General features: G+C 42.1%; 1 protein-coding gene across 2 annotated transcripts in view; it reads left to right on the top strand.

Moving 5' to 3' along the window:
* The first annotated feature begins 2,218 nt into the window (after positions 1-2,218).
* SEC62 (SEC62 homolog, preprotein translocation factor) overlaps positions 2,219-19,393 on the top strand; it is a 34,533-nt gene continuing 17,358 nt past the window's right edge. The window contains exons 1-3 of one of the 2 annotated variants that reach the window (XM_055126859.1): positions 2,219-2,365; positions 14,511-14,619; positions 16,017-16,122. In XM_055126859.1, the coding sequence (XP_054982834.1) occupies positions 2,330-2,365; positions 14,511-14,619; positions 16,017-16,122 (251 nt within the window). In that variant the 5' untranslated portion in view covers positions 2,219-2,329. Of the gene's footprint in view, positions 2,387-14,510; positions 14,620-16,016; positions 16,123-19,393 lie in introns of both variants that reach the window. The other variant, XM_055126858.1, reaches the window with a different exon arrangement.

Raw genomic sequence — 19,393 nt, 5'->3', positions numbered from 1 at the left:
CAGGTTTAAGAAGTGACAGGAGGGGGAAAAAGAAGTGACAGGAGGGGGCTAGAGCAATAGCACAGCGGGGAGGACATTTGCACATGGCCGACCCAGGTTCGATTCCCAGCATCCCATACAATCCCCTGAGCACCACCAGGAATGATTCCTGAGTGCAGAGCAAGGAGTAACCCCTGTGCATCTTAACAAAACAAACAAAAAAAGAAGTGACAGGAGAACAGTAGTGGAGGGTCTTAGGCTCTCTGGTGTGATGAAGGTGCAGTAAGTTTGTCCATCAAACCCATACATGTTAATGCTATTGTAATAAAAATTGAACTTTATAAAAGCAGGAGTCAAAGAGAAATCAGAACAAAGAACATGGTATCACCAATGTCAGAGGAGAATAAGTGAATAGTGAATTCTGAGCTAGAGTGATAATATGACAATTCTTGCCTTACATGTGTCAGACCCACTTCCATCCCTGAGTATTGCTGGGTATATAATATACTAGGGCTTGGAATCAAGTTACTTGGCCTACCCACTTGAAGGAGGATTGTCTGGCGGCCCTTTGAATGACCCACCTCTGAAGAATCATTGATTTGTCAAAGACTAAGATGCCTAAATGTTGACTGAAGAGAAATGAGTAGATTTGATGACTTATTACTGAGGTAGAGGGGGCAACCAAAATGTTGTAGTCTAGGAGAAAGTCAGTAAGAATATAAGAACAATAAATTATAGTGGTTTGTCACAGAGTTTTTATTCCCGGTCATGGACCTAATCTAGCATTTTGTATGTAGTAGGTACTTGGTGTCTGCTACATGCAAGGATCTTCTCACTTTAGTCAAGAGAGCACAGCATTGGCCTTTCACATAACTAACCCGCCCAGCACCACTTACAGTCTCCCAGCACTGCTAGATGTGGTCCTGGAGCACAGAGTCAAGAGTAAGCCCCACGAACAGCCAAATATGCACCCCACCACCCACAGAAAAAAAAAAGAAAAGAAAAGGAAAGAAAAAGGAGGAGGATGTTTTCACTAATTGAACAGCTCAAAATAAACAATCCAGTGTTCTTGAAAGAAAACAGTGTAAAACAAGTGCATCTCTACTTGGGGTGGAAAGATTGAAAGGAAATAAAGACATTCCATGTCCTTTACTATGTTTTGGGCTAATTGGTAAGAATAATCTCTTTCCTAGCCCCTTCCTGACCACACGCACCCTATTTATAAATTATGGGGTAAAAGAAACTAAAGCCTTGCTGATTTTGTCCTCTGTGGGTAGAACAGAAAAGTCCTCCAAATACTTAGCTATCTTTATAAAAGATTAGGTACCAGTATGCCATAATTTATCTTAATTACATTCTAATTACTATTAGGTTATATATGGGAACTTGAAGAATTTTTTAACGTACAATAGATATCAACCTAACCTCAAGCAAAAAATAGCTATTACATATAAAGCATGATCTTAATTTGAGAAAGAGGTATGTGCACAAACACACATACAAAATTGAAATAAATATTAGAAGTATAATTAAGATGGTAACTGCTCTCGGGGTGGTAGAAATACATATTTTTTCATCCTTCGTCTTTTATTTATTTCCCCAATTTTCTACAGTTTTAAGTGCTTTAAAGTCTCCACGAAGTCATCTTTCTCTTCCAGTTACGCTAGCAACTTAAGTTGACCTTTTTTTCTCCCCATCTAGTGGGTCTAAACTAACAGAAGTGGTAATTCACTGGACTTGGAAGTTCCCACCTTTTTAGGATACACATATTTCTCTTGCTAAGCTTATTAGTTGCTCCTCTTTGGATTCCGACCCTCGGAGCCTGGAGATGCGCCCGCACCCCCGAGTTTTAAGGGGCCTCTAGAGCCCTGCACACGGCGTGGGAACGGGGGTTTGTGAGATCTCGGCTCCAGGGTCAACAAGATAAATTCTCCCTGCGCGTCCGTGGCCGGGTTTTCCCATCTTTGCAATGGGGTCATCGAATCCCAGCTATTGGGAGGCGTGGGCAGGGCCGGGCGGGAAACGTCTAGAATCCCGCAGGTCCCCGGAACCCTCTCGGGGAAGGCCCCACGACGCCCCGACGCTGCGGGGCGGGGCCCGGGAATCTGCATTTCCGCAGCTGCCCAGGTGCCTCAGGTGCTCGGTCGGCCGGAAGACGCAGCTCGCCGCCAGCCCCGCGGGTGTCGGGTCCCGCCTCTCGGCGCGTCCCGCCCGCGGCCGGCCCGGCCACGCGCGCGGTCCCCGCCCGGGCGCCGGCGCAGGTTACATAACGGGCCCCCGCCGCGCGCTCTCGCGAGGTTTCCCCGCCCCCTCCCGTCCACGTCAGAGCGAGCCGGGCTGAGCGGCCAACATGGCGGAGCGCAGGCGACACAAGAAGCGGATCCAGGTAGCCGAGCCGAGCCCCGGGGTAGGGGACTGCGGGGCCGGCGGGGCTGGCGGGGGCCGGGCCGTCCCCGCGGGGGGCCAGGCGGCTCGGGGGCTGCGTGGCGGCGAGGCCGGGAGGCGGCGGGGGGGGGGGGGCGGGCGCGGGGCGGCCGGGGCTGCGGCGGGGACGCGGCGGGGGCGGCCGGGCGGCCGGAAGGTGGAGGCGCCCACTCGGAACGCGGGGGTCCCGGTGCCGGGCGGGCGCGGGCTCTCTGCCCCCCAGGCCCCCCTGCGCCGCCGCGGAGCGGGCCCCGACTCCGGCCTCTGCGGCGGGGGCGGCCGCGCTTTGTGCCCCTCGGGCCGCCCGGGAGCGGGGCCGCCCCGGGGGCCGGGGCCGGGCAGCCCCTCGGGCCGCCCGGGAGCGGGGCCGCCCCGGGGGCCGGGGCCGGGCAGCCCCCCGCGCCGACCCCGCCAGCCCGGCGCCCCTCGCGGCCCTCCCCCCAGCTGGGACTGACTTCGCGGCCGACGGAGGCGGGCCGGGCTCGCCTTCCGGGACTCCGGGTAAATAAACACGAGCCCGGCCGGGCCGCGACGCTCTGGTCGCGCCCAGGAGTCGGTCCCGTGCCATTGTGTCATCCCCGTAACCTACTTAGCAGCCCTCCCGCCTTCGCGCGCCTGGCGTCTCCGGGCGCTCTCGGCCCTGGGACCCTGTCGTCCTCTGGCGCGGAGAGCGCTTCGGTGCCGCTCCTGGGAAACCCGGGCCTCGGCCGCCCGGCCTAGGACCCTTCACACGTCTGCGAGCATCGGGAACGTGTTGTGGTTACCGGAGCCCACGGTGGCTTTGTTTCTTACTATCTCATTGCTTACAAGTGACTTACTGTAACGTTTTAGGCCTACGTTAGAAACAAAACAAAACAAAGGCCATCACTTAATTGGCTTTCCCCCACAGGTGATTTGAGCTATGCAAAACCCAAAGTTTTTCTGAAAATTTTGAAAAACTACGAGGGGAAATTCTAAGTAGGAATGCTTAGTTAACGATACACAGCAGGGTAATAGAGACAGACGCCCCAGTGTTCAGACAGGGCAGAAAACCCGGGCGTAAGGTCATTTGGGAAGAAGTTTCAGTGATGCTATTCCCAGTCTAAGATTTAATGTTACTGACCGGGGATGGATATGTAAGCCTTTTATTTAAGAATTTTTTTTGAGAGGCTGGAGCAATAGCACAGCGGGTAGGGCGTTTGCCTTGCTCGCGGCCAACCTGGGTTCGATTCCCAACATCACATATGGTCCCCTGAGCACCGCCAGAGGTAATTCCTGAGTGCAGAGCCAGGAGTGACCCCTGTTCCTCGATGGGTGTGACCCAAAAGGAAAAAAGAAAAAGAATTTATTGAACATATGGTCCCCTCACTCAGCAGTGTCCTGGAGCTCCAGAGCCTGGGTAAGCTCTAAGCCCCTGGGCGTGATTCCACTCTCCCCCACCCCTTTAGCCTTGAAATTGTCAAATTTGTACTTAATTGTGCTCATACTTACAATGTTTTTTGATTCTTAAATACACATGTTTTTCCCCTCTTCCAACTGTTCCTTATAATTGTAAAGGTCAGCATAATTCACCTTTTGAGTTGCTGCTTTTCTTTTCATTATGATCTTAAACAGAAAGTTAGATTAAGATAGATGTACACTGTATAGTAGTTGTGATTGGGAACTAAGACTTCTGATAAATACTTCCTGTGTGTACTCCGTTTCACTAATTATTAGTTTTGTAACTTTGGACAAGTTACTTTTTGCCACAATTTCTGAATTTAAAAGGGGATGTTTACCCCCAAACAACCACAAAACAGCAATTGGGAGTTGTAGGTTTGCAAAATACAGGTGAGTCAGCCAGCCCCAACTTCTTATTAAGGTTATTAAAACAGTGCTTGGCACCAAATTCCTTCCTTTTCCTGGTTCTCAAGGATGAAGGATTTTGGATTTTTTTTTTTTTTGGCTGTAACGTGCTGAAGAAAAAAATAATTGCTGTCTATTCAGTAAATAAGCTTGTAAATTCTCTCAGGTGTAGTTATTTTTGAGTCTCAGATAAATGTGGATTTGGTAGCTTAAAAAAATCACCTTGGTGCTATTAAAAAAAGTAATTCTTATTTTCTCCATTTTCAGTGGTTTTTACATAGAATTGAATGTTGAGATTTTGGGAGTACTAGCTGGAGTACTGCAATACATTCTCAACCAAAATACATAATATCTTACTAAATTTATTTTTTAAATTATCTTAAGGAAATTTGTAGTGCCCACTCCTGGGATTCGAAACTATAATATTGGCACTACTTTAGACAAAAAAAAAAGATCAAATGTAGTGACAGGAGTTCAGAGTTTAAATTACAGAAGTTTTCTATTGTAATACTTCTGGGCAAAAAACTCTTACTATTAACCAAGTTTCCTGTTATTTGTTACTTGATGTTTCATGTTTCTGAAAGGTTTTTATGTTTAATAGATTAAATTCCCTTGAACTATAATTTGTACTTGAGGAAAATGCCTGATACAAACAAGTGCAGGATTTTTAAAAATAGCTAATTCATTTGCTTTTTTTTTTTTTTTTAGGATAGCATAATTTCAGGCTCTAGTATACCATCAAAGCTGAGAACAGGAGGACTGTTTTGTCACTGTTTTCTTTTTGAACTCCCTTTACTGGTCACTGAAAACCAAAAGTGAGCTACGTGTTCATTGACATATTGAAAAATTTTGATGATTAACATTCTCAGCTGAGAGTAATCTCAATCCAAATCAGCAAAATGTGAAAAGAAGTAATTTTAAGTTATTTATGACACAGTAATAAATAAGTTTCCAACACGGTCCAGTGAATACATGTGAATGTGTGAAGGTTAACAAGGGCCAGTTTACCAGAAAGGATGGTTTAGAATCCTGGTCTTAAGCAGTCTTTTCAGATAATAGGGTTTGTTTGGATTCTTTTCTTACAACTGACAGTTCTTAGGTGAAAAAGTGATAGCCTCATTGCCTGTATAAGTACAGTATTATACCTCAGTATTCCACTATCATCCCCACATCCCATGGTTCCTTTAGGTTTTATAGCAACAGTATTACTCCCAGTCCAATCCCCAGCACCACCTGGCCCATAGTAGTGCTGTGTATAGTCTGGTCACCCCCAAGAACCACCTTACGTGTTAAGAGCTGCCCATCTTCCCCTGAATACCTCTGGGTCCAGTCGGCACTATTGGACTCTACATTGAGGCATTAGACCCACACAGCCAGGCTATGAGAAGTGACTCTGGATCTTCGAGCACACCTAGAACGGGCTCTGTAAAATACATATTAATAGTTGTAAAACTTGTGGATCTAAACTATCACACTCATTTTCAGAGACTTGAGTCTTAAGAAAGTATCACTGTATCGCTGGCATCCTGTTGCTCATCAATTTGCTCGAGTGGGCACCAGTAACATCTTCATTGTGAGACTTGTTACTGTTTTTGGCATATCGAATACGCCAGGGGTAGCTTGCCAGGCTCTGCCGTGCGGGCGAGATACTTTTGGTAGCTTGCTGGGTTCTCCTAGAGGGGCGAGGAATCAAACCAAGGTTGGCCCCATGCAGGGCAAATGCCCTACCCGCTTTGCTACTCAAGAAAATTAAGCCCGTTTTTGACCTAATTCCTGAGTGCAGAGCTAGGAGTAACCCCTGAGCATCGCTGGGTGTGACCCTAAAACCAAAAAACAACAACAAAAAACCTTTAATCTTTAAAGTTTTTATATTAAGTGAAGATTTAATATGTTTTGGCCCTGCCAAAGAGAGATTAGGCTGGAAGTGTGGCTCAGCAGTATATAGTATTTGTCTTCCTAGTGTGTGGGTTGGGGAGCCTGGGGCAGGGAGAGGGAGGTAAGAGAAATGCAAAGAATCATTCCTTAAGTATTCAGTTTATGTGTAAACAGTTGAGATTTAGGGCATTTAAAATGCTTATGCTTGGAATTTTCATAATCTGTATCCTAGATAATTTTATTGCACTCATCTGTCTTCCTGGCAGTGAAATCCTGACAATGGGGCTATATGTTTAACAGGAAATAAAGAGGTGATTTGGAACTGTACAGTCTGACTCTGAAGAAAAGCAAAGGAACCCAGGAAACCCATTCTAAACCTGAAAGCTCCCATCAAAAACTTTATTGGAAGATATACGATAAAGTATAAAGTAAAACAGGGAGCAAGATAGGAAAAGCTATAGGTCAGATACAGAGTCCTGTAAAACTTTCTTGGCAACATGCTATGTAATTTAACAATCTAGTTTATTTATTTGTTTACTTATAATTTATTATTTCTGCATCTTGATGCAATTCTATTTGTATGTTTTTTGTTTTTTTTTTTTTTGCTTTTTGGGTCACACCCGGCGATGCACAGGGGTTACTCCTGGCTCTGCACTCAGGAATTACCCCTGGCCGTGCTCAGGGAACCATATGGGATGCTGGGATTTGAACCCGGGTCGGCCGCGTGCAAGGCAAACGCCCTACCCGCTGTGCTATCTCTCCAGCCCCCTGTATGCATTTTTGTAAGTAAATTACAGTGTTTATATAAAGGTGCAAATTCCTTTTCACCCTTTACTTTTTTTTTTGATTATTCAACTTATTTGATGAAATAATAAGCTTATTTCTGTTGAGATTCGTTTTAAATCTTCAGGAGTTGTCTTTAAGATGGCTTCCTAACTGAATTTAATTTTTTTCAAGAAGATTATCTTAAGTACTGTCCAAAATAATATTTAGTTAGAAATAGTAAGCCTTCTTTTCTTCGCCCCCTCCTTTTTTTTCCTTTTTGGGTCACACCTGGCGATGCACAGGGGTTACTCCTGGCTCTGCACTCAGAAATTACTCCTGTCGGTGCTCGGGGTCTATCATATGGGATGCTGGAGATCGAACCCAGGTCGGCAGCGTGCAAGGCAAACGCCCTACCCTCTGTGCTATCGCTCCAGCTCCCTAAGCCTTATTTTCTTGTAGTATTTTGAATATTCTAAAAGCAGAGGTTTTCACCTTTTTTTCACACCTGATGATCAGACCAGCAATTCTAAACCACTATTCCAACTAAATATGGTGTTGAATAGTTTTAAAAGTTTTCTACCAGAACAATTTATATAGTTTTTTATTTAAATTGAGTTGTGATTTTTATTATTATTGTTAAATTGTGGTTGTGAGTTGCTGCAGCCAGCATATTAGTTTTCAATTGCAAAGGTAGTAATTTAGCTTCAAAATTTATTGGTTCTGACTTCCTCATTCTGAAACATTTGACGTAGTTCAGTGAACCGTAAAGTTTTCTTCATATGAGGAATTTGATGATTTTTCTTGAAAGTGAGTGGTAACTACTCCCATTTTTGTTCAAAGGTTCTAGGAAAAGTATTAATATACTCTAAATATTTGTTAACATCAAAAGGAATAAAGAGGGTGTAGACTATAGTTCAATGTATAAACAGGAAAAGGGTAAGACTTTACTTGTTAGGCTGCAGCAGGCAAACAATGAAAATGAAGACTTTATGGCAGGATTTTTTATATAACCAACTTCTATGGTTCTGTTCTTCTGTTACTCTTCTGTTTTTTTTCTGATGTCAAAGCTCCAGCAGGTGGCACAAATTATAAAAATTTCCATTAGAAATAACCTAAACTACATACCATATATGCCTTAATATTTCCTAATTTCAACAAAGGGAAAAAAACTTTAAAAAATTTTTTTTAATATGTTGTAGAGTATATCGGATTCCCTATTGTGCAATAGAACTTTTCAATTTCTTATTCTAATGTCAGATTTTACATTTGATTCCTTTATCAGTACTGGGACATTTATGTCCAAATGTTAATGGTTTGAGAGTTAGTATGAGTGTAAGTCATGTCGATTGTCTCTCTCTCCCCCCCCCCACTGCCCCCAGAATCACTGTTCTTTCAAAAGTCTTTCTGTTACTGAAAAACTTATCAGCTGATCACATTCAGAGTGTGACATCTTTTACTTAGTCACTTTACTCATGCTTTATCATTGACTTCTAATTCCTCTACATTTGAAGCATTTCAGATATACAGATTATTCCCATTCCTGATTCAGTGTCATCCGTTACCCTATATCATGCCTTCCTGGATACCACTGTAGTCTTCTAACTAGTTTCTTGGCCTTATATAGTTCCCCCCGCCCAATTTATTCTGTTACACATCATCAAAGTAGTGTGTCACAGTATCACTCTGTCACTGTCATCCCATTGCTCATCAATTTGCTCGAGTGGGCATCAGTAATGTCTCCATTGTGAGACTTGGTGTTAACAGGTTTTTTTTTTTTTTTTGGCATATCGAATGCAACACAGGTAGCCTGCCAGGCACCACCATGAGGGCGAGATGCTCTTGGTAGCTTGCCAGGCTGTCCGAGAGAGGGGGAGGAATTGAACCTGGCTCAGCTGCATGCAAGGCAGACGCCTTGAAAAACTTAATTGTCTTTTTTGATAGTGATAGTCTCTTGAAATTTTAAATTTTTTCAACAATTTGTTGAAAAGCTGGAATTTTCCAAAGTACTTAAAAACTGTTAGTACTAGTCTACATAAACGTTTAAGCTCCTAATATTTCTTAACTTTACCCTTTTTTGGGGGGGTTGGGGGGGTGCGGTGCTCATGCCTGGTGATGCTCAGAGGTTACTTCTGGCTCTGCATTCAGGAATCACTCCTGACTGTACTCAGGGGACCATATGAGATGCTGGTGACTAAACCCAAGTCATTCGCATGTGAGGCAAACACCCTACCCACTGTACTATCGCCTTGCCTCCCTCCCTCCCTTCCTCCCTTCCTTCCTTCCACAAACATTTCACCCTGCATTGTGCAGGACTTATTTCTGTCTCTGAGCTCAGGATTCACTCCTGGCAGGACTCAGGGAACCATATGAGGTGCTGGGGATCGAATCTGGGTCAGCCATATGTAAGGGAGGCTCTAATAACTTTTCTACTGTAGCCATATTTCGTGTTTATTTCAGCTTGTATCTAAAAGTTGTTTGTCTTTCAAAATCCCCAAGAGGTTTTTTTTTTTAATAATTGCTACCATCTACATAGATAATTCTGTTCCTTTGTGTATGACTAAAATAGTTTCCTACTACTAATTAACAGTTGCTGTTTTAAATAGTTCCTAACAACCAGAAAAGTGGGTATTATACCTTTTAAAAAATTGGCATTAGTGATAACACTCAGAGATATTATGGGGTAAATAAGTATAGAGCCAGAGAGATAGCACAGGTATTGGGGCAGTTGCCTGACATCTGCCAACCCAGGTTTGATCCCTAAGTACTGTTAGGGTATCACTCATACGCTCAGAACCAGAACCTCAGACTGTGACCCAACACTGCTTCAAAACAAAAAATAGCAGTATATACTTGGGAAATTTGTTATTTAGTCTTCTTCCCTTTACTTAGCTAGTTTATTTGTTTGGGGGCCACACTGGCATTGCTCAGGGGTTCATCTGCAGTGAAGAATTATCCCTGGTGGTGCTGGGAGATCATTTGGGATCCTTGTGCAAGGCAAATTCCCAATGATGTCTGCTATTTCTCTGGTCCTTATTAATCAATTTTAATCAGTAGTAACAGGCTAATTAGATAATCTTCAAATTGACAATAGCTACATAAAATAAAGGGGAAAATGAGCATTTTATAAAATCATTTTCATAAGCCAATTACAATATTTTATTGTTTCCAACTCTGTAGTATTAACTTTTATAGCTACCACATATATATGATATTATCCCTTATAGGGCTGGAACGATAGCAGAGCAGATAGGGCGTTTGCCTTGCACGCAGCTAACGCAGGTTCAATTCCTCCACCCCTCTCGGAGAGCCTGGCAGGCTACCGAGAGTATCTCCCCCGCACAGCAAAACCTGGCAAGCTACCCGTGGCGTATTTGATATGCCAAAAACAGTAACAAGTCTCACAATGGAGACATTACTGGTGCCTGCTAGAGCAAATCGATGAGCAACGGGGTGACAGTGATACAGTGATAATACTAGATGTTGGGCTGGAGCGATAGCACAGCGGGTAGGGCATTTGCCTTGCATACAGCTGACCAGGGTTCGATTCTGCCCCTCTCGGAGACCCCGGCAAACTACTGAGAGTATCTTGCCCACACAGCAGAGCCTGGCTAGATACCCATGCCGTATTCAATATGCTGAAACAGTAAAACAAGTCTCACAATGGAGATGTTAGATGTTACTGGTGCCCGCTCGAGCAAATTGATGAGCAACAGGATAACAGTGATGCAGTGATGACAATAATACTAGATGTTAATGTGATTTTAATATCAAGATAGGACCAAGAAGGTTGCCCAAAGCACTCCACATCAGGACCCATGACCTAGAATGGACAAACAGGGTGAGAGACTGTCTGAGTTCATCATATTGACCAAGATCATCCATGGAAACTTGCAGTTCCAGAAGGCCGAATCTAAACACGACATGGGAGTCTCCCTGTGGACAGTTCCACAACGAAATTGACCACATTATATTCAATCGACGGTTTTGCCTGACCGATGTCGCTGTTGTCCCAAAATTCCAAACAGGATCAGACCACCATCTCCTTTGTGCAAAATTCTACTTCACAGAGTAGGGAGAAAGGGCTGCAAAGTTTAAGAAGAGAACTACCAGAACGACCACCAACTGGGAGCTCTTTGACACTATTGCGGCAATATGGGAAGATGACAACATCGACTAGGAATCTTATCTACTGGTTCAGCACCTCCATGATTGTGTGAGGAACGCCTTGAGAGAGAAAGCCACAAAAAGATGCCTGTCTTCGGAAACTCTTGAGCTCATTCACCGTGGCCTGGTGTGAGCCTCAGGCAATCACAAGCCAATGTCTGAGCTCACAAAGCTGTGTGGAGAAGCGATAAAGGAAGACCTCAAAGAGAGAAGAGCAGCAGTGTTGGCCAATATGGCATGAGCCAGGAAAAGTATTTGCAGGACCTGCCTGTCCTTCACCAACTATAAGACCAAGATGACTGCCCTCTGACGTCCTGATGGATCTATCACATCTTCCAGAAGGGCGATGGAAAAGGTCATCCACGACTTCTACTTGGATCTCTTTGATAGCCACGTCTACCTGCCCACATACCAAATTCTGCAGGATGAATATGTCGTTCCCAACGTTCTCCCTTCCAAAATCCGACACGCCATTTCGTCGGTAAAGAAGATACAGCACCCGGTCCAGACAATACCTGAACACCTGAAGAATCTGCCGCCAGTACTCGTCAATGCACTTGCATGGCTCTTGACACGCTATTGTCTGAATGCAAGGTTCCGTCCCAATGGAAAACCAGCAGGACTGTTCCATTGTACAAGAAGGGAGACATCCATGACAACGGCAACTATCACCCAATCTGCCTATTGTCGTCGTCTACAGGTTACTCGAGTCATCCTGAATAGGATTGGCTGAACATGACGAAGGACAACCATGCGAGCAAGCCGGGTTTCGGAAAGCAGCACAACCGACCATGTCCACACGGTGATCAAGCTCATTGAGGTTTTTCGAGAGTTCAAGATGCTGCTCTAACATTCATTGATTTAAAGAAGCCCTTTGATTCTGTTGAGACTGAAGCGGTCATTGAAGCCCTAGCCTAAAACGGGACATTCAGACTCAGTACATCAGGATCCTCCGTGAGCTGTATTACAGATTCACCACCAGGATCTCACCATTCAACAAGGAAGTGATCATCGATATAAAGAGAGGGGTTCAGCAGGATGACACCATTTCACCAAAAGTCTTAAGTGCCACCCTTGAAAATGTCATGCGACAATTGGAATAGGAAGGATTGGGAGTGAAGATAGATGGTTGGCAACTACACCACCTCCACTTCGCTGATGACATCGTTCTAATAACACTAAACATGAGCCAAACAGCATGAATGCTAGCCGACTTTGACCATATGTATGGAAAGGTCGCACTACAGCTGAATCTCACGAAGACTTGTTCGTGAGAAACAGACTAGTTCCTGACATTCCATTTGCTCTCAACAGAATGAACATCTCTGAATGCAGCAGTTATGTGTACCTAGGTCAAGAACTCAGCATGATGAGCAATCTGGCACCTGAGCTGCGCAGGAAGCAGAGAGCAGCATGGAACGCCTTCAAGAGTGTCAGAGAAGTTGTTAAGAGGACAAAGAACCTCCGGTTCTGGGCACATCTTTTGGACTCCACTTTTCTAATGTACGCCTCAGAGACCTGGGCCCTACAAAAACAGGGTAAGAATGCTATTCGAGTCTTCCAAAGAGGAATCAAAAGAGCTGTGCTTGGAATTTTACTCAAGTGAGAGAAGGAATCCGGAATTCCAACCTCCCATTGATGATCGAGAATCAGGGATGCTGTCTCATTTGCCAAGGCATCAAAAATCACATGAGCCGGACACATAATTAGATTTGGAGACAACCACTGACAAGAGCTGTTACCGACTGGATTCCATGGGACCTCAAAAGAATGCCTGGCTGCCCATCTATGAGATGGTCAGACTTTTTCGTCAAGACCCTGAACGAAAGGTTTGAGGTTCTTCGTGTTCCTGCAGTGAGCAGATACCATTGGGCTACACTAGCACGTGACAGGGGCGAATGGAGACGTTACCAGTGTCCGCTCAAGAAAATTTATGAGCAACAGGATGACAAGTGATACAAGTGAACGTGATTTTAAAAATACTGAAATATAGAATGCTTTTTACTCAAAATAGTTGGGTTAGCCCATTGGAGAGTCAGGTATGGGCCAGCAGTGACGAGACGCAGGGCCTAATGGGATAGGGTTAGAGCAGTTGCTTCTCCCCCACCCCAACAAGACCTGGAGATGCTGCCTACAGACAGCCCTGCCGCCTGCTTCCTAAGCTCCTTTATGGTCCTGATCCCAGAGACACACAGACGAATCTCGGAATCCAGTGGCTTTTGGCAGAAGTCTCTCCAGACTTAATTATTAATCACGGCTGTGCGACATCATATGCTCTTCATGATCAGCAATGGAAAACAAATTGTCTAATGTTGCCTTTTCGGCAGGTCTGAGCGTTGCGGGAAAACTCCAAGTAATAATGGTGGGTCTGGTGTTGAAATATTGAATGTAATCAAAGTAGAGAGAGAGTAATGTGGATTATTCAGGGTACATAGTTCTGGCTGCTATTGAAGACATTTATGAATCTGTTTTCTATTTAATTTGACATTTGGACACTTATTGGCAACCTCTTCATATAGATTGATTACTGCTTTATGGCTTACTAAGAGACGAGGCCAAAAGTGAGGGTAAATGGTAGCAAGTTGTTACTGTATTGGAAAAGCAACTCAATAAATGCTTTATATAGCTTAGACCATGAGGCAACAGGGATTGGTCCTATCAACTTTTATTTCAAAAGCATAAAAATTTTTTTTTAATTGTTGCATGAATGTTCGTGCAATCGGAGGTGCTGAGATAGGAACGCGGAAGAAATGCATTGATTGGAGGACTAAGGCTCGCTCTGGCTCTTAGCAAAGGCAGAGGGCCTCGTGGACCTCCTTTTATTGATCATGGTACCCCTAAAGGGCACAGCACAGTGATGTCACCAAAGGCATCAAAAAATGTTACAGGAAGAACATTGAGGCAACATTATTTCCTTGTATGAGCAGGCCAGTAATCTAGGCCTCCCGATAGAAGATGCAAAACCAAAACTGAAACCTTCCTTGGGCTAAAAGCACTTGGATTTACATCTCAAAGACAAAGCTGGGCCCTGCACCTGAAATCTACAATTTATAATATCAAAGGTCAGGCCTGACTAACACCATCTACATGTCAAAGACCAGCCAGGCTTCTGTGAGAGAAGGAAAAACTGCTCTTTTCAGTATGCTGAAATTATTTTTCTGAAGGCAGCTTGAAGGGGGAAAATGTTCAGCTTCATCCAAACCAGTCAGGACACACGAGAAGTCTCGCCCATTTTCATGGGTCCCTATGTTCCTGTCCATAGTACGGTGCAATATACATGGGCTCACCCTGATAGCTCAGTCCAGCCCCAACAAATTTTTTTTTTTTAATTCTATTCTCTTTTGGTCTGCTCCAGAGAAAGCTCTAAAGACCTAAGATTGAAGTAAAATAATGTGTAGGGGGAAAAAAAAATCTTGAAATTACACTTCAGTGTATGAACACTTCAACTAAATGATCACATTAATATTTTTACTTTGCAGGAAGTTGGTGAACCATCTAAAGAAGAGAAAGCTGTGGCCAAGTATCTTCGATTTAACTGTCCAACAAAGTCCACCAATATGATGGGTCACCGGGTTGATTATTTTATTGGTAAAATGATCAGTAAAATTATTAGTGTACATATCTTATGATAGTACCTAAAATTTAAGTTGTATAAACGTTTAAAAAGTCATTTCCAATGTGATTGAGGAAGCTGCATGAGGGATATATAGCGATTATCCTATTCTTTTATGCTTATGTTCAGTTGTTAATAACAAAAGGATGAAGGTGTTTCATAATGACTTTGTTAGGAATTTTAAAGACTTTTCAGCGTGATACTACCTCATTCACATAGTATATGTACATAAAGATAATCTTTTTGGGGACCAGAGAGATGGTACAGTGAATAGAGCATTTGCCTTGTATGTGTCTAACCCAGGTTCAATCCCCAGCACCCCATCTGGTCTCCTGAGCTGACTGATGAGTGATCCCTGAGCTCAGAATAAGGAGTAAGCCCTGAGCACCACTAGGTGTAACTCAAAAAATAAAACATAAATAAAGATAATCTTTCTGTAAAACTGGAGTAAAATTCAATATGAAACAAATTTGTTGGAACCAACTAAGGCACTGTGGTTCTTTAAATAATCCAGTCTTAACATACACAAAATCATCTATATCTCCAAAGTTTATATATGGTGATTAATACTGCCTATCTCATCAATTAAGATTGAATTGGCATTAGAAAATAAATTTTTCTCTTCTCTATTGTGTTGTGATTTTTTATTTTGACATTTATTAAAAGTTTAGAAAATACAGATAAGTTCTTTTCTTCAGATGTGATGTATTTAGCTCCTTCTGGTGAGAATAGTAGAATGTGCACTATGCTTACTCAGTGGGTTACCAAAAAAATTTTTTTGTGGGGATTCATAGATGCCAGGCACGAACCATCTTATATGGGCAAAGCATGTGCTCTCATTCAGCTTCGTCCTTAGCCCTGGATCCAGTAAAATGTGTTGACAGAAATTTCTGTTACCTTTATGTGAAGGAAGAGTTTAGGGTTATGTTACTACATTTAATTGTGATCACTTGACAAGAGTGATACTTTGTATTGTTTAGAGCACTTTTTCTATTTGTCTCACTAGAATAAATGTTTTTTAATGTAATTTAGTTCTTAGATTTATATCATAGACTTAAGTTTATGTTGAACTTGTTTTTTTCATGCCAAATACTGAAACTTGTTTTGTAAGGTAATACATGTGTATGGGGCTGGAGCGATAGCACAGCGGGTAGGGCATTTGCCTTGCACGCGTCCGACCCGGGTTCAATTCCCAGCATCCTATATGGTCTCCTGAGCACCACCAGGAGTAATTCCTGAGTAGCATGAGCCAGGACTAACCCCCGTGCCTCGATGGGTGTGACCCAAAAAGAAAAAAAAAAGATACAACATGTGTATAGATAGATATAAATCCCATGTATACTAAACTTAAAATAATACATTTCTTCTTTAGCTTCAAAAGCAGTGGATTGCCTTTTGGATTCAAAGTGGGCAAAAGCCAAGAAAGGAGAGGAAGCTTTATTTACAACAAGGGAGTCTGTGGTTGACTACTGCAACAGGTAGAGTTTATTTCTTAGTGAAGAGCAATGTTAACAATTTTAAAATATTCTCCATAGTTCTGAACTTCTTACCTACTTTTGTCATTAAATGTAGTAATATATCATAGCTCAAATATAGCTTTTATATACAACCTAATGTTTTCAGTATCTCTGGAAATATGTTTATTTGGTATTAGAGTATCATATTTTTATATCTTTTGTTTTCTATTAAGACATTTCCCAGGCTGGCCAAAGAGTCAACAGTAACAAACATTTAATAGACCCTGTAGTGAACAGAGAGTTCATTCTTACACAAGTAACTGGGTAGTCTTTCCAAAGCTTTGTCTTTTCCTAGAGGCATTTTATTTGTTTGTTTACTGCCTTTGTGCCGAGCTTTAAGCCACCCACACTTCCCTATATTTTTGGTGGTTGCTAATATCAAGGTAACTGCAGTGTCTCTCTTTGATTCCAAGTTGAAGTGTGGACAGTTTAGTAATATATTCATATTTTTTAATAGATGTTTCATCTTTGGGAAAAAATGGTGGGTGATGAACAAAAATTATTTTCCACTTGGAAAGAAGTATAATTTTTTCCCTATCTTTTGATTTACTCATTTAGTAAGATGTTTGGTAAATCTGACTTTGTTTTTAACTAAATTTGGATTTTGTGACACTAAGTTTATCTTTGGTCAGAATTTCACATTTTGGATGGTTTTATGTTTGATGGGAACATACACTTAGCATTTGCTAACATATTGTTTAATGGGATTTAAAATATTTAACCACGTTTGGCGCTGGAGCCATAGCACAGCGGGTAGGGCGTTTGCCTTGCACGCGGCCGACCCGGGTTCGAATCCCAGCATCCCGTATGGTCCCCTGAGCACTGCCAGAAGTAATTCCTGAGTGTAGAACCAGGAGTAACCCCTGTGCATCGCCGGGTGTGACCCAAAAAGCAAAAAAATAAAATAAAATATTTAACCACGTGAAATCTCTTTCATGAACTAATTAGAAACTAATAGTTTTCTAATACTGTAAAGATGTTTTATTTATTATTTTTTTTGTCGTCCAAAATTAGTGTTCCTAACTTACAGAACCAGTGCGGATTTCATTATTGGGATAGATAGTACAGGATTGCCTTTCGTGACCTACTCTTGTGCAAATCTCTAGCACCACATACAGTCTCCCCAAGGGCTTACTCCTGAGCACAGAGCTCAGGAGTAGCCTTTGAGCAATGCTGTTGTGGCCTAACGCTCCCTTCCTCCTCCCCCCAAAACAGAAAATTTCATTATTGGGCAAGGATGACTAAATAGTGATAAAGTAAATATTGCCTTTATAACTATTTGTGATTTTATAGCTTCAGAATATAAATTCCCCTACGTTGCACAAAAAGAAATTTTTTTAAAGTATGGTATAAAAAGAGATGCTATAAATGCAAGGTCACTTGCATTTGTGATAAGTGGCAGAGCTGTCATTCTCCTTGATCTTCAGAACCAACCTTTGTAACTCAGTTCTAAACTACTGCATTGTACTCTCTCATCCAACAAAGAGATATTTGTTTAGAATTCATTGCATTCAATTTAGCAAAAGAAAATCTATCAAGATGCTTAAATATTAAATCTCTGAGCCCAAATCTCTGAGGAAAGCAGCCAGCATTAGTCCACGTATCTTTGTCTTTTAAGAGCCTCAACATCTTATTATATGAAAAGTCCCTAAGACCTAATCATATGGGATTTTCTAGAGGTACTCTGTTCGTTTGCTTGTGTCCCTTGAACTGAAATAAAGAAGCATGACTATCAGTTCATATAAATTCTAATACAGCCTTGAAAGCCTCATAATAACCAACCTTCATGGTTTCCTGTCTGATCAGAGACAAAAATCACAAAGGGACACTGATGCAGTCTCATTTTCTGAAGTTGCTATGTGGGCTTGAGAAAGAAACAGAAAAGATAAAGAGGAAAGTGTAGAGAGACATACAAAACAATATTTTCTAACATGCTCTCTGCCTTTTTATGATCTGTTTTAAAGCGTAAGCTCTCCCTTCCTTAATCTAGTACTACCCTGATTCTCCATGTGACTTTGTATCTTCGACCTCTCATCCAATAAAGTCCTTTCTCACTTTCATACTTGTGCCATGCTCTCTAACGTTTCTTTGATCCTAATCTATAGCTGTCACCAAATGGTTCTCCTCCCGACTGCCTGTCAATAATACGAATATCCCGTAATGCCCATTGCTACCGTTCTCCAGGCCTGCCAGCCACATTAATCTTCGTGACCAAGTTCTACAGAATTTGTAAAGGGCTGCAGCCAGTAGTGCTAAGGGTTTATTCGTAGTTCTGCTTGTCCTCAGTGATTACTCCTGGCGGTGCTTGGGGGACCATAGGGCATGGCACAGATGAAACCTGGGTCGCCCATATGCAAGGCAAGCACCCTACTTGCTGTAATATCTTTCTTGCCCAGAATTGTTAAAGGTTTATCACACAGTTTAGTCATTAGCTGTTTTAGAATTGCCATATAAAGATTTTTTAAGTTTATTGTCAACTATGCCTGAGGAGAATCATAGGTTTTTTAAATTTTTTCTAACTTGACAGCTATTAGCAATATGTGGTCATTTAGAAGCCATTTAATATCTATTTAAAACTGCCTTTAATCCATTATTTATTCAAACAAAAAAGATAACAAATACCTATTGTATGCCAGTTTCCAGAAATAGGAAGATGACAACATGATCCCCAGAGCACAAGTTCTAGACGGTAAACAGAAGAATATAATTATATAAGAATATAATTCATAGCTAATTACAATGCACTGTTTTCCATAAGTAGCACAGAAATGAGGGAGCTTGAAGAATGGCTTCACAGAAAAATGCCTTAATCGTATTTTGAAACATAAATAGATAATTCGCAAACAAGACATTTCATTTTGGCAAATGGCACAGAACATACTGAGATATGAAAGTATGAGTAGTTCAATTGAAATGTTGGAAAGCTTTTTATGATTTGAACATATGATATAGTTAAATGGAAGGTCTGATTTTATTTTAATAGTAAATTACATTTCACTTATCAAGGTAATTGCAGTCAAGGCCAATCAAGGCCTAACAGATTGTATTTTTTACTAAATGTAATACTGTAATAGAATGATTTATGAAACTAAATGTGTGTTTCATAACTATTAAGTGAAAATCAAGACTTTACTGTAGCAATTATGATCACATAGAGCACAGATATCCCAGGTACCATGCTAAATAATCTACATGATTCTCTTTTGGAATCAACTCCTATGATATATAGAGA

Source organism: Sorex araneus, chromosome 2 (genome assembly GCF_027595985.1).
Source record: "Sorex araneus isolate mSorAra2 chromosome 2, mSorAra2.pri, whole genome shotgun sequence".
NCBI lineage: Eukaryota > Metazoa > Chordata > Mammalia > Eulipotyphla > Soricidae > Sorex > Sorex araneus.
The sequence above is the reverse complement of the archived record's forward strand: the minus strand, read 5'-3'. Positions and strand labels throughout refer to the sequence as shown.